We start from the raw sequence: 16,149 nt of genomic DNA, 5'->3' as shown, positions 1-16,149 counted from the left end.
TTTGAGGTTGGACTTTAGCACGTCTAGCTCGTTAGCATGTCTAGCCCGTTAGCCCGTCTAGCTCGTTAGCACGTCTAGCACGTCTAGCCCGTCTAGCTCGTTAGCACGTCTAGCACGTCTAGCTCGTTGGGCGCACTGATTGGTGTCACCTCGTTAGTCAGTATGTGTTACACCTGTGCTGGCTTGTCCATCTCGTTAGTGGGAAGGTGTTTCACCTGAGCTGGTCCAGGTTCTATTTAAGAGTGTCTGGCCCAGTGCTCCAGTTGTCTTGATACATGTGGAGAGTCAACACCTTTAGTTGCTCCACCTTTTTGGTTTGCTTCCTGTTTTTAAGTTTGGTGTGGGTTTTTATTTTGTTTTACTCTTCTTGGGCAGATTTAGTGGGTCTCATGGTGGGTGTCTTTTAGGTCCCAGTTGTTGTTACTAGTCAACTTTCAGTGGACACTGAGAGCAAAACTGCAACATTGTTATAATACTTTTATTGCATCAAATGGTTGTTTTATGCAACTGAATAGAGGGTTCTTAGAACTATTGTGTCTGTGTGTTCTACTGAGGATGGGCCTCTGGGAGAAAACACTGACAGGAGATTTACAATGTCTTTTGGGTGATAAAACCTAAAGAGACTGCATTCCAGAACATGAGTTAATGTTTCTGTTCTATATGGTACCAGGGAGAGATGACCTCAGGGCCAGACCCTGGTCTCTACATAAAGAGTACTGTTTTTACAGCAGATACTGTCTGCTGAGAATTATAAGTATCTTTCATACAAATCTTAACCTTGTGACCCGTTCTATACATCTGTTGTTGGTCATGTAGGTTGAAAGGGGTGTATCTTGGCTGTAAAAGACCTTTGTACTTTTGTATCGTGGCTCTCAACGAATCATCTGGGGTTGATTCATCTCTCAACGAATCATCTGGGGGTGATTCATCTCTCAACGAATCATCTGGGGGTGATTCATCTCTCAACGAATCATCTGGGGGTGATTTGTCGACCAGCCATCATTTTCGTAGAACACTCAATTGATTCACTTTATATGTGTGTTGTATTGACCTGCTCCCGTATTAATAAGTGAATAAAGATTTAGTTTTAGAATAACGCTGACTTGTGTGATAAGTTTGTTTCCTCAATTGATATTAAAGAAATTAACCTCCACATTTGGCGATGGGGATGTGAATCTTGACCTGACTCCTGACGACCTGGGTCAATGACCTGACTCCTGACGACCTGGGTAAATGACCTGGCTCCTGATGACCTGGGTAAATGACCTGATGACCTGGGTAAATGACCTGGCTCCTGATGACCTGGGTAAATGACCTGGCTCCTGATGACCTGGGTAAATGACCTGACTCCTGACGACCTGGGTAAATGACCTGTCTCCTGATGACCTGGGTAAATGACCTGACTCCTGACGACCTGGGTAAATGACCTGACTCCTGATGACCTGGGTAAATGACCTGACTCCTGATGACCTGGGTAAATGACCTGACTCCTGACGACCTGGGTAAATGACCTGTCTCCTGATGACCTGGGTAAATGACCTGGCTCCTGATGACCTGGGTAAATGACCTGACTCCTGACGACCTGGGTAAATGACCTGACTCCTGATGACCTGGGTAAATGACCTGTCTCCTGACGACCTGGGTAAATGACCTGACTCCTGATGACCTGGGTAAATGACCTGACTCCTGATGACCTGGGTAAATGACCTGGCTCCTGACGACCTGGGTAAATGACCTGGCTCCTGACGACCTGGATAAATTACCTGACTCCTGACGACCTGGGTAAATGGTGCACGAGGGATCCCTCTAACTTGGGATCTCAGGGAGACTTCGGGAACGGAGCAGATGAACCCACCTTTGATCTGAGTGGATACCACAACTCAAACCTAATTTTTAAAAAAGAATGAGGTGAGCGAAACACGCAAAGTGGAGATTTTAGAAAATCCTCGTAGGCTCTGTGTGTATTCCTGTGTGGAGGTGTGAACTGGATGAAAACTAGAATCTGTGTTTACTAGTTAAGACCATTTATGATATAGTATAAGATAGTAAGGTGCACCTGTAATTGTTTTAAACCTGGACCCCATTTTAGAAGTATTGAGAGATGTAAATGTATGACTTACATTATCCTAGGAACTAACCATGAGATAGAAATGTGAAAATATTCCTGCAGGTTAAAATATTGTTGAAAAACAACTAATTGATTAGGTATGTTTGGGAATAGCATTGTGTGACTGTGATATGAGAGTTGTGTGACTGTGATAGAGTTGTGTGACTGGTATGAGAGTTGTGTGACTGTGATATGAGAGTTGTGACTGTGATATGAGAGTTGTGTGACTGTGATATGAGAGTTGTGTGACTGTGATATGAGAGTTGTGTGACTGTGATATGGGAGTTGTGTGACTGATATGAGAGTTGTGTGACTGTGATATGAGTCTTAATCTGACGTTTGGATAGTAACATAGAAATATGCTTAATCAGATGATTGAAATGTGGATAATAAGCGGGATGATATTTTAGAAAGCAGTGGAAGGTCTATAGTTCCTGGGAGGCTTGATTTTGCCGTGGTCTCTGGGAGGTTAGAGAACCGTTGAGGATCCCATGGTCATTGTTCGGGAAACAAAAGTTAATTTTTTGTTCTGCTGGGAGTATGTTTGGAGAGTCCTTGAAAAAGCAAATGGAATGGTTGTTGTGAGTACCTGAGAATTTCTTACGTTTTATATGGATTCTGTGAATATATGAAAATATGATGAATTGTATGCGTGTATAATGATTACTAGAGATTTGATGAAGTAATACTGGGAATATAATTAGATTCAATTTAAACAATCCATATGTAGACGAACGTAGGTTTTGAGTTGGTATCTTTAATGGATCATTTGATAAAGATGAGTTTTAAGCATTATTAAACTGTCTACAAAGTCTGGGCAGTTGTCTCAGAAACTGATGGGAGTGTGTCCACTTTAGGTTAAGTTACCCTAACGATGTAACTATAAAACGCTAATTGGATTTTCTCCATCCAGGTACTACATTTGAAATAAAACTGCCCTTAAGGCCTGTGGGGGGGGGGGGGGGGGGGGGGTTCTTCCCAGTATGAGAGGAGTTGCTAGATTTATTGAATAAACCTTTTTCCATAAAGTTAGAGTGAACCAAGGTGGCTGACTAGCTGTTGATGCTGAACAAGCGTCCTGTCCACTAGATTATACGTCACAGTGGCAGAATCACCTGAAAGACGCACATCGCCATCTGCTGACTGGAGTTGGTATCGCAGTTGAGAAAATACTTTCAGACAAAAAGCTCAAAAGCGACTGCCACTAAAAACCAACGACTCCCTTTGAAAACGGATGATGTGGCATCATAAACATTTATTATAGTGTAAAAATGTACTACAAGTGTAGACAAATAGAATAACTTTGGTCATACCTACTCAGCACGTGACGTCCAAGGATGTTGAATTATGGTCGATATCAGGTCTGTCTGTTGTGGCCGCTATTTCGCCCTAAAATAATCATCCCAATTTGGGCTGTGTATAACTATGTAAATGTCTCTCGGACAAGGTGACTTTTATCAATATACACTCTAAAAAGTAAAGGTTCCTGGAGTATCCTGTAGGGGTTCTTCAAATTGAAACTGTGGGGGAACCCCTAAAAGTTATTTGAAGAACCTTTTGTGGGAACCTCTAAGTTCTTTGAAGAACCCCTTATCATGGTTCCTCAAATAACCTTTTGGGGTTCATTTTTTAAACTCCCTGTCCACCCTCCCTCCATTATAAAAACATATTTTAATATTAATAATAGCAATATTGACAGTATTGATTTAAATAATTCATTGTTTATTTAGTGGCACCACAAATGTAAATTCATATTAACAAAACAATTTACCAAACAAAACACATTACAAAATTGCAACATTTCTGCAGGCATGTCAGACCATAATACATAATACATTTACTTTGTATAGTGCTTTTCATGACATTTTTTTTACATTTTACATTTTAGTTATTTAGCAGACGCTCTTATCCAGAGCGACTTACAGTAGTGAATGCATACATTTCATTTCATGCATTTTTGTTGTTGTTGTACTGGCCCCCCGTGGGAATCAAACCCACAACCCTGGCATTGCAAACACCATCCTCTACCAACTGAGCCACAGGGGAATACATGACATGACATTTAAAAAATACAACTAATGATGTACAATAAAAACAACATTAAAGATGAATCATAGGTAAACTAACAATATTGTAGACTTGATGCTAAATACAGATTTCTTCAGCTTTAGTGTGTATTTTCACGTCCTGACCAGTAAAAGGGGTTATTTGTTATTGTAGTTTGGTCAGGGCGTGGCAGGGGGTGTTTGTTTTGTGTGTTTTGGGGGTTTTGGGTGATGTTCTATGTTATTCTATTTCTATGTTTAATCTAGGTTGTCTATGTTGGAACTATTTGGGGTTGGTCTCTAATTGGAGGCAGCTGAATCTCGTTGCCTCTGATTAGAGACCATATTTAAGTAGGGGGTTTTCTCATTGTGTTTTGTGGGTGATTATTTTCTGTTTAGTGTTTAGTGTACCTGACAGTACTGTTTGGCTGTCGTTTTTCTTGTTTTGTTTAAATGTTCGAATAAATATTTAAATATGAGCACTCAACCCGCTGCGCCTTGGTCTACTCCCTTCGACGGCCGTTACAGAACCACCCACCACAAGAAGACCAAGCAGCGTGGACTGGAGCACCGGGGAGAAGGATCGACATGGAAGGAGGAACGATGATTCTGGGAGGACAAATTAAGGGAGCTACAGGAGCCTGAGAGGCAGCCCCCCCAAAAAATGGGGGGGGGGGGCACACAGGGAGTTGGGGTAAGTCAGGTTGGAGACCTGAGCCAACTCCTCGTGCTTATTATGGGGAGCGACGGATCAAGCAGGCACCCTGTTATGCTGAGTTACGCACTGTGTCGCCAGTGCGCAGCTATAGCCCGGTGCGGTCGATACGGGCTCCTCAGCATTGCCGTGCTAGAGTTGGCACTCAGCCAGGGAGAAGTGCGCCGGCACAGCACATCTGGCCACCAGTGCGTCTCCTAGGTCCAGCCTACCCTGCGCCTGCTCTACGCACGGCAGCCATCATTCCCCAGCACAGCCCAGTTCGCCCTGTGCCAGCGCTCTGCCCGTGCCGGGCTATAGTGACCATCCAGCCAGGACGGTGTGTGCCAGCCCTGAGCTCCAGATCTCCGGTACGCCTCCATAGCCCAGTACGTCCTGTTCCTGCTCCTCGCACTAGCCCTGAGGTGCGTGTCACTAGTCTGGCGCCTCCAAAGCCAGTCCCACGCATCAGGCCTCCAGTGCGCCTGCCCAGTCCAGTATGTCCTGTTCCTGCTCCTCGCACTAGCCCGGCGCCTCCAAAGCCATTCCCACGCATCAGGCCTCCAGTGCGCCTGCCCAGTCCAGTACGTCCTGTTTCTGCTCCTCGCACTAGCCCTGTGGTGCGTGTTACTAGTCTGGCGCCTCCAAAGCCAGCCCCACGCATCAGGCCTCCAGTGCGCATTCCCCGTCCAGAGCTTCCGGCGACAGTTCCCCGTCCAGAGCTTCCGATGACAGTTCCCCGTCCAGAGCTTCCCGCGACAGTTCCCCGTCCAGAGCTTCCCGCGACAGTTCCCCGTCCAGAGCTTCCGGCGACAGTTCCCCGTCCAGAGCTTCCGGCGATAGTTCCCTGTTCGGAGCTTCCGGCAACAGTTCCCCGCCCGGAGCTTCCGGCGACAGTTTACAGTCCGGAGCCTGCAGAGACGGCCTACAGTCCGGAGCCGGCAGAGACGGCCTACAGTCCGGAGCCGGCAGAGACGGCCTACAGTCCGGAGCCGGCAGAGACGGCCTACAGTCCGGAGCCGGCAGAGATGCTCCCCAGCCAGGTGTCTGCAGCGACGCTCCCCAGCCTAGAGTCTACGGAATGGGAGCTACGCCCAGAGCCACCTCCGTGGGGGGAGGATTGGGAAGGGGGGGGTGTAGCACAGGAACCGTCCTTGACGGTGGCCACCCTCCCTTTAAGTTTGGGGTTGTTTTTGTGGGTTTTTTTTGTTTGAGGTGCATTTCGGGGTCTGCACCTTTGGGGGGGGAGGATGCTGTCACGTCCTGACCAGTAAAAGGGGTTATTTGTTATTGTAGTTTGGTCAGGGCGTGGCAGGGAGTGTTTGTTTTGTGTTTTGGGTGATGTTCTATGTTTGTATTGACTGCTATGTAGGTTAAATGTACACTTTAAATGCAGCTGTCCTACAACATATCTGTACCTTCTTCTTGATCCCAATTGCATTGTGTCCATGTTCTGTCCTATAACAATTTCAAAGGAAGAGAAAATGTGTCAAAGAATAGTCTTACAAGCATTAATATATATATATATATATATATATATTAAATAAATATTGAAAGATAAATGGCATCGACAAATAATATAATGTAAAATGGAATAACATATTGGAGAAAGCACTAGCCAATACAGTACTGCCATACAGTAACAGTACTGCCATACAGCCCTAACAATTCCAAAATGGGATAGTATTGTACATGTAATGTTTCCAAAATGGGATAGTATTGTACATGTAATGTTACCAAAATGGGATAGTATTGTACATGTAATGTTACCAAAATGGGATAGTATTGTACATGTAATGTTTCCAAAATGGGATAGTATTGTACATGTAATGTTACCAAAATGGGATAGTATTGTACATGTAATGTTACCAAAATGGGATAGTATTGTACATGTAATGTTTCCAAAATGGGATAGTATTGTACATGTAATGTTTCCAAAATGGGATAGTATTGTACATGTAATGTTACCAAAATGGGATAGTATTGTACATGTAACGTTTCCAAAATGGGATAGTATTGTACATGTAACGTTTCCAAAATGGGATAGTATTATACATGTAACGTTTCCAAAATGGCATAGTATTGTCCATGTAACGTTTCCTAAATGGGATAGTATTGTACATGTAACGTTATGCCCCCTTGTGAGTTAATAGTATTGCATGCTGTAGCAGGCTATATAAAGAGGAAGACCTCCATTGACGATTCAGTACGTTGTAACATCTGGTCTGGACAGGTCACCGTCCTTAGTTAGTTAGTTAGTTAGTTAGTTAGTTAGTTAGTTAGTTAACGAAGCTAACGTTAGCTAGTTCATTATCACAAAAGTGAGAACTGCTCTAGATTGGAAACTTACGTTAATGAGTGTAAAGCCATGTTGGCTTTATAGAAACGATATACAATATATGGGAAAGAATATAGTTGAGGAAATAATCCAAACCTAGTTGTGCCTAGTTAGGACATAACGTTAGCTAGCTAGCTAACGGTACTGTACTGTAGCTCATACAACGCCGACGGTCAAACCCGGCTTTCTAATATTTACGTTCATTAACTATAGTAACGTTATGGAAGATATTCACAGAAAACCATCATTGTCTTCGTTATTCATTATTAGTATGTAATATTATTAGAATAAATTATTTCGAGACATATTCAGAGCCAAACATCAACCCAACTTAACCTTTTTAACTGTTGTCGCATCCAAACTTGTCACCATCGTTTTCAGTTGTAATTGCGAAGTTCCCGGAAGAAGTCCAGCAACAACGGAGGTTCCTCGATGAACCCACCTTCTAACAAGTTCTTTGAAGAACCTTTTGGGGATGTTTTTCATTGACCAAGAACCCTACGGTTCTTAGGGGATCTGAGAACAACTCCAGTTGAACCCTTCATTTTTAGAGTGTAGTCGGCTCTATTTACTCTCAGATTCAAACATGATGATTAGTATCAACGATCAAGTCAGCTGCTGCTGCTCCAATACAGTATGAGGTGAGACGTTGAACTGATGTTGAACTGGGCAGTCAGCTGCTGCTGCTCCAATACAGTATGAGGTGAGACGGTGAACTGATGTTGAACTGGGCAGTCAGCTGCTGCTGCTCCAATACAGTATGAGGTGAGACGGTAAACTGATGTTGAACCGGGCAGTCAGCTGCTGCTGCTCCAATACAGTATGAGGTGAGACGGTGAACTGATGTTGAACTGGGCAGTGAGCTGCTGCTGCTCCAATACAGTATGAGGTGAGACGGTGAATATGTACATGTAGGTAGAGTTATTAAAGTGACTATGCATAGATGATAACAGAGAGTGGGGGGGGGGGGCCTTCCTCTGACACCGCCTGGTAAAGAGGTCTTGGATGGCAGGGAGCTTGGCCCCAGTGATGTACTGGGCTGTACGCACTACCCTCTGTAGTGCCTTGCGGTCGGAGGCAGAGCAGTTGCCATACCAGGCAGGGATGCAACCAGTCAGGATGCTCTCGATGGTGCAGCTGTAGAAGCTTTTGAGGATCTGAGGACCCATGCTAAATCTTTTCAGTCTCCTGAGGAGGAATAGGTTTTGTCGTGCCCTCTTCACGATTATCTTGGTGTGCTTGGACCATGATAGTTTGTTAGTGATGTGGACACCAAGGAACTTGAAGCTCTCAACCTGCTCCACTACAGCCCCGTCGATGAGAATGGGGGCGTGCTGTCTTCCTTTTCCTGTAGTCCACAATCATCTCCTTTGTCTTGATCACGTTGAGGGAGAGGTTGTTTTCCTTGCACCACACGGCCAGGTCTCTGACCTCCTCCCTATAGGCTGTCTCATCGTTGTTGGTGATCAGGCCTACCACTATTGTGGCATGGGCAAACTTAATGATGGTGTTGGAGTCGTGCCTGGCCGTGCAGTCATGAGTGAACAGGGAGTACAGGAGGAGACTGAGCAGCACCCCAGAGGGGCCCCTGTGTTGAGGATCAGCGTGGCGGGTGTGTTATTACCTACCCTTAAAAAACCTCTCTGGGCTACGCAACAGCCAGTGTAATCCCGTGGCGCGATATTCAAATACCTTAGAAATGCTATTACTTCAATTTCTCAAACATATGACTATTTTACACCATTTTAAAGACAAGACTCTCGTTAATCTAACCACACTGTCCGATTTCAAAAAGGCTTTACAACGAAAGCAAAACATTAGATTATGTCAGCGGAGTACCCAGCCAGAAATAATCAGACACCCATTTTTCAAGCTAGCATATAATGTCACATAAACCCAAACCACAGCTAAATGCAGCACTAACCTTTGATGATCTTCATCAGATGACAATCCTAGGACATTATGTTATACAATACATGCATGTTTTGTTCAATCAAGTTCATATTTATATCAAAAACCAGCTTTTTACATTAGCATGTGACGTTCAGAACTAGCATTCCCACCGAACACTTCCTGTGAATTTACTAAATTACTCACGATAAACGTTCACAAAAAACATAACAATTATTTTAAGAATTATAGATACAGAATTCCTTTATGCACTCGCTATGTCCGATTTTAAAATAGCTTTTCGGTGAAAGCACATTTTGCAATATTTTGAGTAGATAGCCCAGCATCACAGGGCTAGCTATTTAGACACCCACCAAGTTTAGCCCTCACCAAAGTCAGATTTACTATAAGAAAAATGCTATTACCTTTGCTGTTCTTCGTCAGAATGCACTCCCAGGACTTCTACTTCAATAACAAATGTTGGTTTGGTTCAAAATAATCCATAGTTATGTTCAAATATCCTCTGTTTTGTTCGTGCGTTCAAGACACTATCCGAAGGGTAAATAAGGGTGACGCGCCCGACGCGTTTCGTGACAAAACATTTCTAAATATTCCATTACCGTACTTCGAAGCATGTCAACCGCTGTTTAAAATCAATTTTGATGCCATTTTTCTCGTAAAAAAGCGATAATATTCCGACCGGGAAATCGTGTTTTAGTATAAAGAGAGAGAAAATAAAAAACATGGTGTCGCCTCATGCACGCGCCTCAGTCTCATTGTCCTCTGATAGACCACTTACCAAAGGCGCTAATGTTTTTCAGCCAGGGGCTGCAAAGACATCATTCAGCTTTTTCCCCGAGTTCTGAGAGCCTATGGGAGCCGTAGGAAGTGTCACGTTACAGCAAAGATCCTAAGTTTTCAATAAAGAGAGTCAAGAAGCCCAAGGAATGGTCAGAGAGGGCACTTCCTGTACAGAATCTTCTCAGGTTTTTGCCTGCCATATGAGTTCTGTTATACTCACAGACACCATTCAAACAGTTTTAAAAACTTGAGGGTGTTTTCTCTCCAAAGGAAATTATATGCATATTCTAGTTTCTGGGCAGCAGTAATAACCAGATTAAATCAGGGACGTTTTTTATCCGGCCGTGTAAATACTGCCCCCTACCCCTAACAGGTTAAAAAACATGAGCTGGCGCACACCCAGAAAAATAGTTTGTGAGGAGGTGCTGACTAACGGCGAATAAACTATAAACTATCAAAATAAATAAAGTCGCACACTCCATGTATAAACTCCCAGCAATTGAATGGGTATTTACCAACGTTTCAGCATCACTGTGCCTTCTTCAGGGTGATGTCATCAATACTTGAACCAGCTTATGTAGACAAACAGTGCAATTAGTGCAACCAATGACAATAGTGAGGGGTGTGTCATAAAAAATATATGACATATTAAATATATTACTCTATTGTTATCATATAGAAACATCATGGAATATTGTACATCATATTAAATATATTACTCTATTGTTATCATATAGAAACATCATGGAATATTGTACATCATATTAAATATATTACTCTATTGTTATCATATAGAAACATCATGGAATATTGTACATCATATTAGCATCAACATACATTATTGTTTCATTCAATTTCACATAATAAGGATATTTAATATTTTCAAGTTCAGAAGTCAGAACCCATCACCTGCTATGTAAAAGAGACAGAAGAATGCACAATGGTCAATGCTATCTGGGATCCTTGGGACATCCCTACCCTAAACCCTAACCTTAACCCCTACCTTAACCATTTTAAATGTCAACTTCAATGGGCTAGGGACGTCCCAAGGATGTATCTCTACCTGGAAATACATGATCTAAGTGATTGATAGTTGGTATTCAGCAGTCATAAAGCCTTATTTACTTTAATGAACTACTAAAATAGTGATTTTGTCACAGCAGCTCCACACTTTATTGACTGACTGATCCATTCATCCTTCCATCCCTCCTCAGCCTTCCTCTCCTCTGAAGACCCAGTGAGGGTGGAGCTCAGTCAGAGAGCTGTTGAGGAACTGGTTAGGAAGAACACTTCTACAGCCAGAGAGGTGAGAGGTCACACATGGTTTAGATGGTAAATATGTTTGTCCCCTTAGCGGTTCATCACGTAAGCAAAAGGGAATATGTTCCATCCTCCATGTTTATTTACATTAGTGCAAATTGTCCACTGATATTGGTGTAATTTCTCACCCCTTTTGGCTGTATGAAAGTTAATTTCCCCTCAGGCACACACATTTGTTCTTTGATATTATGAAGGTAATTTGTGTAAATGTATTCATTCACCCCATCTCTTTACATTGCTGATGCATATTCGGTGGCCAGACTCAAATTCCGAACACAATGCCCATCCTGGCAGATCTAAACCTAATGCAGCACATTGTGACTTTTGTGCATCCAGACCTAATGCAGCTTAGAGTGATCAGATGACAGAAGTCACATTTAGGTGCCAGGTGTAACTGAGGCCATAGATGCTCCATATCCATTACTTTGAGTGTTTTATTTAACATGATTAAATGTGTTTATTTCTGTGTTGCAGGGGCAGTCAAGAAATGGAACAGCAAGACCACAGAACATGACATAAGCAGAGCTGTGGGAGACCACCTCAAGCCCCTGGTAGAGCCGGGGGTGGTGTTTACCACTCCACCACGCCTTCAGCAGGCTGGAAAAGTGATCGTTTTTCATACTAAGATGGACCAAGAAATGTGTTGCTTTTGCACATATTTGTAAATTGGTTTGGCAAGAGTCTTCTTTTGTCAGTCATTGGGTTCATTTGTTTTACATTATGTTCAAATCAAATCAAGATTTATTTATACAGCACATTTCAGACATGGATGCAAAGCAATGGCTTCACAGGAAAAAAACTATGAAAATAAACAGAAATATTTAGTACACAACAAACATGAGGATAAAAAAACAGAAGACTAACAACTGAAAGACTAATGAGCATTCTAAGGAAAATATTAACAATTGGATTCAACATCCAACCCAAAATATAAGCTTGTTTTACTACATTGTTTGTTGTTACGTTCAAGAAAAATCTAAATTGCTCAAACAGAAGAGGGAACAAACAAAGAGTCACTGACAACAACCACAACTAAACAGGTGGGGTTTTAGGAGGGGCTCTGAAAGTTGAATAGTAACAACAACTCTGACCTAAAAGTCACCCACCATGAGACCCAATAAATCTGCTCAAGAAGAGACAAACAAAAGAAAAACCCACACCAAACTTAAAGACAGGAAGCAAACCACTGTGGAGCTTCTCTCTCTTTTCAGGGTTCACTAGATAGGCATGTTGTTGGATCGGGGCCCAGTCCCCAATGTCATGCTCTAGTACATTTGGGTTGGCACATCTGAGAATGAACCCTGATATTCTAAAAGCAGGGCAACAATGTCAGTTTGTGATATATTGAAAACCTAAACATAAAATGTGCTATGTACACAAACATCTGCCACAATACTCATATTACTTGGATATTTTAAAACAAGCACCTTATAAACTGCACAAGCACCAGAAACACTGTTGTTTTGACAAGTAGCAATAAATCACTGATATCGATTAGGGGGGAAATCAGGTTGTACGTGCTGTTGAAACTAAAAAAAACACATGGAAATGGGAGATATATTTTACCTCACTGATTAGAGGACAACCAGCAGAAGACAGTCAGCTACATTTTGGAGTGATGCATTTAAATGTAGGGGTCGCTAAACAAAGGAACACAACACTTATTTGTCATCACTCATCGATATCATGTTGAAATCAATTGCGCGAAAAAGGGGGAGATGAGGTTGCACGTCCTGTTAAACTAACAGCTCAAAAACCACACGAAATCTGGGAATAATGTGTACATCACTGGTTAGAGGACAATTTGTAGAAAACAGCTCGCTACATTTTGAAGTGTTGCATTTTGATTCAATTGGGTTGCCAATGCGGTAAGTGTAACACAACTATTTTTCTGTTTGTCACTTTTTGTTAAATCTCATAAATAGTAACTCTTCCAATTCAGAGCCTGGATTTTCCCCCTGAGGTTAATATCCATATCATGTTGAAATCAATAGAACAGGGGACAAACGTTTAGGGTTCTACATTGTGACATCATTAAATTACTCCTACAATAAATATTAAAACATTCTACATTGTGAGATCATTAAATACTCCTTCTACAATGTTAAAACATTTGACATTAATTCATTGAGGTATTTTATCAGATTATCTCTGGTCACACTGATCACAGCTGAGGTTTCTCCTGTATGTGTTATATGGTGTGTAGTCCGCTTGCTAGACGTAGTAAAACTCTTCCCACATTGATTACAGCTAAAAGGCTTCTCTCCTGTGTGTTTTCTCTGGTGTTTAGTCAGACAGCTAGACTCAGTAAAGCTCTTCCCACATTGAGCACAGCTATACAGCTTCTCTCCTGTGTGTGTTCTACGGTGTTTAGTCAGACTGTTAGATGTAACAAAACTCTTCCCACATTCATCACAGCTATAAGATTTCTCTCCTGTGTGTGTTCTCTGGTGTGATATCAGGCCAGTTGACCTAGTAAAACTCTTCCCACATTGAGCACAGTTAAAAGGTTTCTCTCCTGTGTGGTTTCTCTGGTGTGATATCAGGCTGGGTGATTGAGTAAAACTCTTCCCACATTGAGTACAGCAATAAGGTTTCTCTCCTGTGTGTATTCTCTGGTGAAGAGTCAGATTACGCAATGTTGTAAAACTATTCCCACATTCATCACAGCTATAAGGTTTCTCTCCTGTGTGTGTTCTCTGGTGTGATATCAGGCTGTTTGAATGACTAAAGCTCTTCCCACATTGAGTACAGCTATACGGTTTCTCTCCTGTGTGTGTTCTTTGGTGTACAGTAAGATGGCTAGATGTATCAAAACTCTTCCCACATTGACCACAGCTATAAGGTTTCTCTCCTGTGTGGATTCTCTGATGAATTTTCATGCCTGATGAGGTGAATCTCTTCCCACAGTCAGAGAGGTTAATTATCTTCCCTGTGGATCTCTGCTGGTGTTTCTTGAGGTGTGCTAATGTGGAGAGACTCTTCTCTGCCTTGTCAGCATCATGAGGTTGTTGAGGCTCCCCAGAGGACCCACGGTAGTCCCGTCTCACTCCTGTGTGAACAACAAAGTCAGACAGATGGTTAAAAGCCAACAACAGCGGTAATCCACTGTAAAAGGTGATGCCAACAGCGTAGCCATGATGTTCTACAACAATTGACGTCTGTAATGAATGTAATGATTATTTGACATTTGTCTTAAAATGAGCAAGAACAGTCATATTTTGTCTTGTTTTCACATTAGTAGTAACATCTAAGACGATAAATAAGTTACTCATGTTGTTGAAACTATAAGCAGTGTGCCAGACGACCTTTGGTCTCCAATATAGGCCCCTTTCTGTGTTTAATAAAATTGCGGCACGAGGGCGATGCACATGCAATTTGGTTGTAGAAACTCCTCCCTGCTAATGAGGAAACCGATAGTTATGGATGTAGTATATCTGCCAGGAGCAAAAATGGTGAGAAAAGATTTTAGTTTTTCACAATGTATTCTGAATGTGAATGGGGGAAACTCAGGGGAGTAACCTCCATTTCCAGGTTGCTTATGAGTGCATTTCACACTACTTTAGATTATAATTGTAAGGCTCGTTTGAATGTCCTGCTTAATATAATGTTAGTGTCATCATTGCAAATCAACCTCTTTGTATTTAAAAAACACTTCAACCAGTAAAATGCTCTTTGGCTTTTCCATCAGCCTGACAATGAGGGTTTGTACACTGTTTGCCAAATTGGCCCATAACTTCACCTAACAACAAATATACCTATGTAATGAACGAAGAAGCACTTTGGTTGTTGTTGCATGACATACATAGTGTCCTCTAGGATCCATAACAATAACATAAACCTACTGTAGGACCCATAACAATAACATAGACCTACTGTAGGACCCATAACTTCACCTAACAACAACATAGACCTACTGTAGGACCCATAACTTCACCTAACAATAACATAGCCCTACTGTAGGACCCATAACTTCACCTAACAATAACATAGCCCTACTGTAGGACCCATAACTTCACCTAACAACAACATAGACCTACTGTAGGACCTATAACTTCACCTAACAACAACATAGACATACTGTAGGACCCATAACTTCACCTAACAACAAATAAAGGAAAATAGCTCTGTGTGTTGTACAATAGCCTGTCCATCAAGGAACACACTGAACTCTGTCTGAGAAGCAGTTGGTGAACCAGGCGAGTCAGTCATTTGAGAAACCAAGGCTGTTGAGTCTGCCGATAAGAATACGGTGATTGACAGAGTCGAAAGCCTTGGCCAGGTTGATGAAAACGGCTGCACAGTACTGTCTTTTATCGATGGCGGTTATGATATCGTTTAGTACCTTGAGCGTGGCTGAGGTGCACCCGTGATCAGCTCGGAAACCGGATTGCACAGCGGAGAAGATACGGTGGGATTCAAAATGGTCAGTGATCTGTTTGTTAACTTGGCTTTCGAAGACTTTAGAAAGGCAGGACAGGATGGATATAGGTCTGAAACAGTTTGGGTCTAGAGTGTCACCCCCTTTGAAGAGGGGGATGACCGCGGAAGCTTTCCAATCTTTAGGAATCTCGGACAATACGAAAGAGAGGTTGAACAGACTAGTAATACGGGTTGCCACTGGCGGCGGATAACTTTAGAAAGAGAGTGTCCAGATTGTTTAGCCCAGCTGATTTGTAGGGGTCCAGGTTTTGCAACTCATTCAGAACATCAGCTATCTGGATTTGGGTGAAGGAGAAGCTGGGGAGGCTTGGGCAAGTAGCTATGGGGGGTGGGGAGCTGTTGGCCGGGGTTGGGGTAGCCAGGAGGAAAGCATCTCCAGCCGTAGAGAAAAGCTTATTGAAATTCTCCATTATCGTGGATTTATCGGTGGTGACAGTGTTTCCTAGCCTCAGTACAGTGGGCAGCTGGGAGGAGGTGCTCTTATTCTCCATGGTCTTTACAGTGTCCCAAA

At 42.5% G+C, this 16,149-nt stretch overlaps 1 protein-coding gene across 1 annotated transcript; it reads right to left on the bottom strand.

The window, feature by feature from the left end:
* Window positions 1-11,615: 11,615 nt before the first annotated feature.
* On the bottom strand, window positions 11,616-14,081 carry LOC145877270 (uncharacterized). Its single transcript, XM_082972570.1, has one exon. The coding sequence runs from the start codon at window positions 14,075-14,077 to the stop codon at window positions 13,292-13,294; it is 786 nt and encodes a 261-aa protein (XP_082828696.1). The 5' UTR covers window positions 14,078-14,081; the 3' UTR covers window positions 11,616-13,291.
* Window positions 14,082-16,149: the final 2,068 nt, after the last annotated feature.

This window comes from Salmo salar, unplaced genomic scaffold (genome assembly GCF_965601325.2).
Source record: "Salmo salar unplaced genomic scaffold, fSalSal1 ptg000743l, whole genome shotgun sequence".
In the NCBI taxonomy this organism is placed as follows: Eukaryota; Metazoa; Chordata; class Actinopteri; order Salmoniformes; family Salmonidae; genus Salmo; species Salmo salar.
Note: the sequence above shows the minus strand (reverse complement) of the source record. Positions and strands in the feature narration are given on the sequence as shown.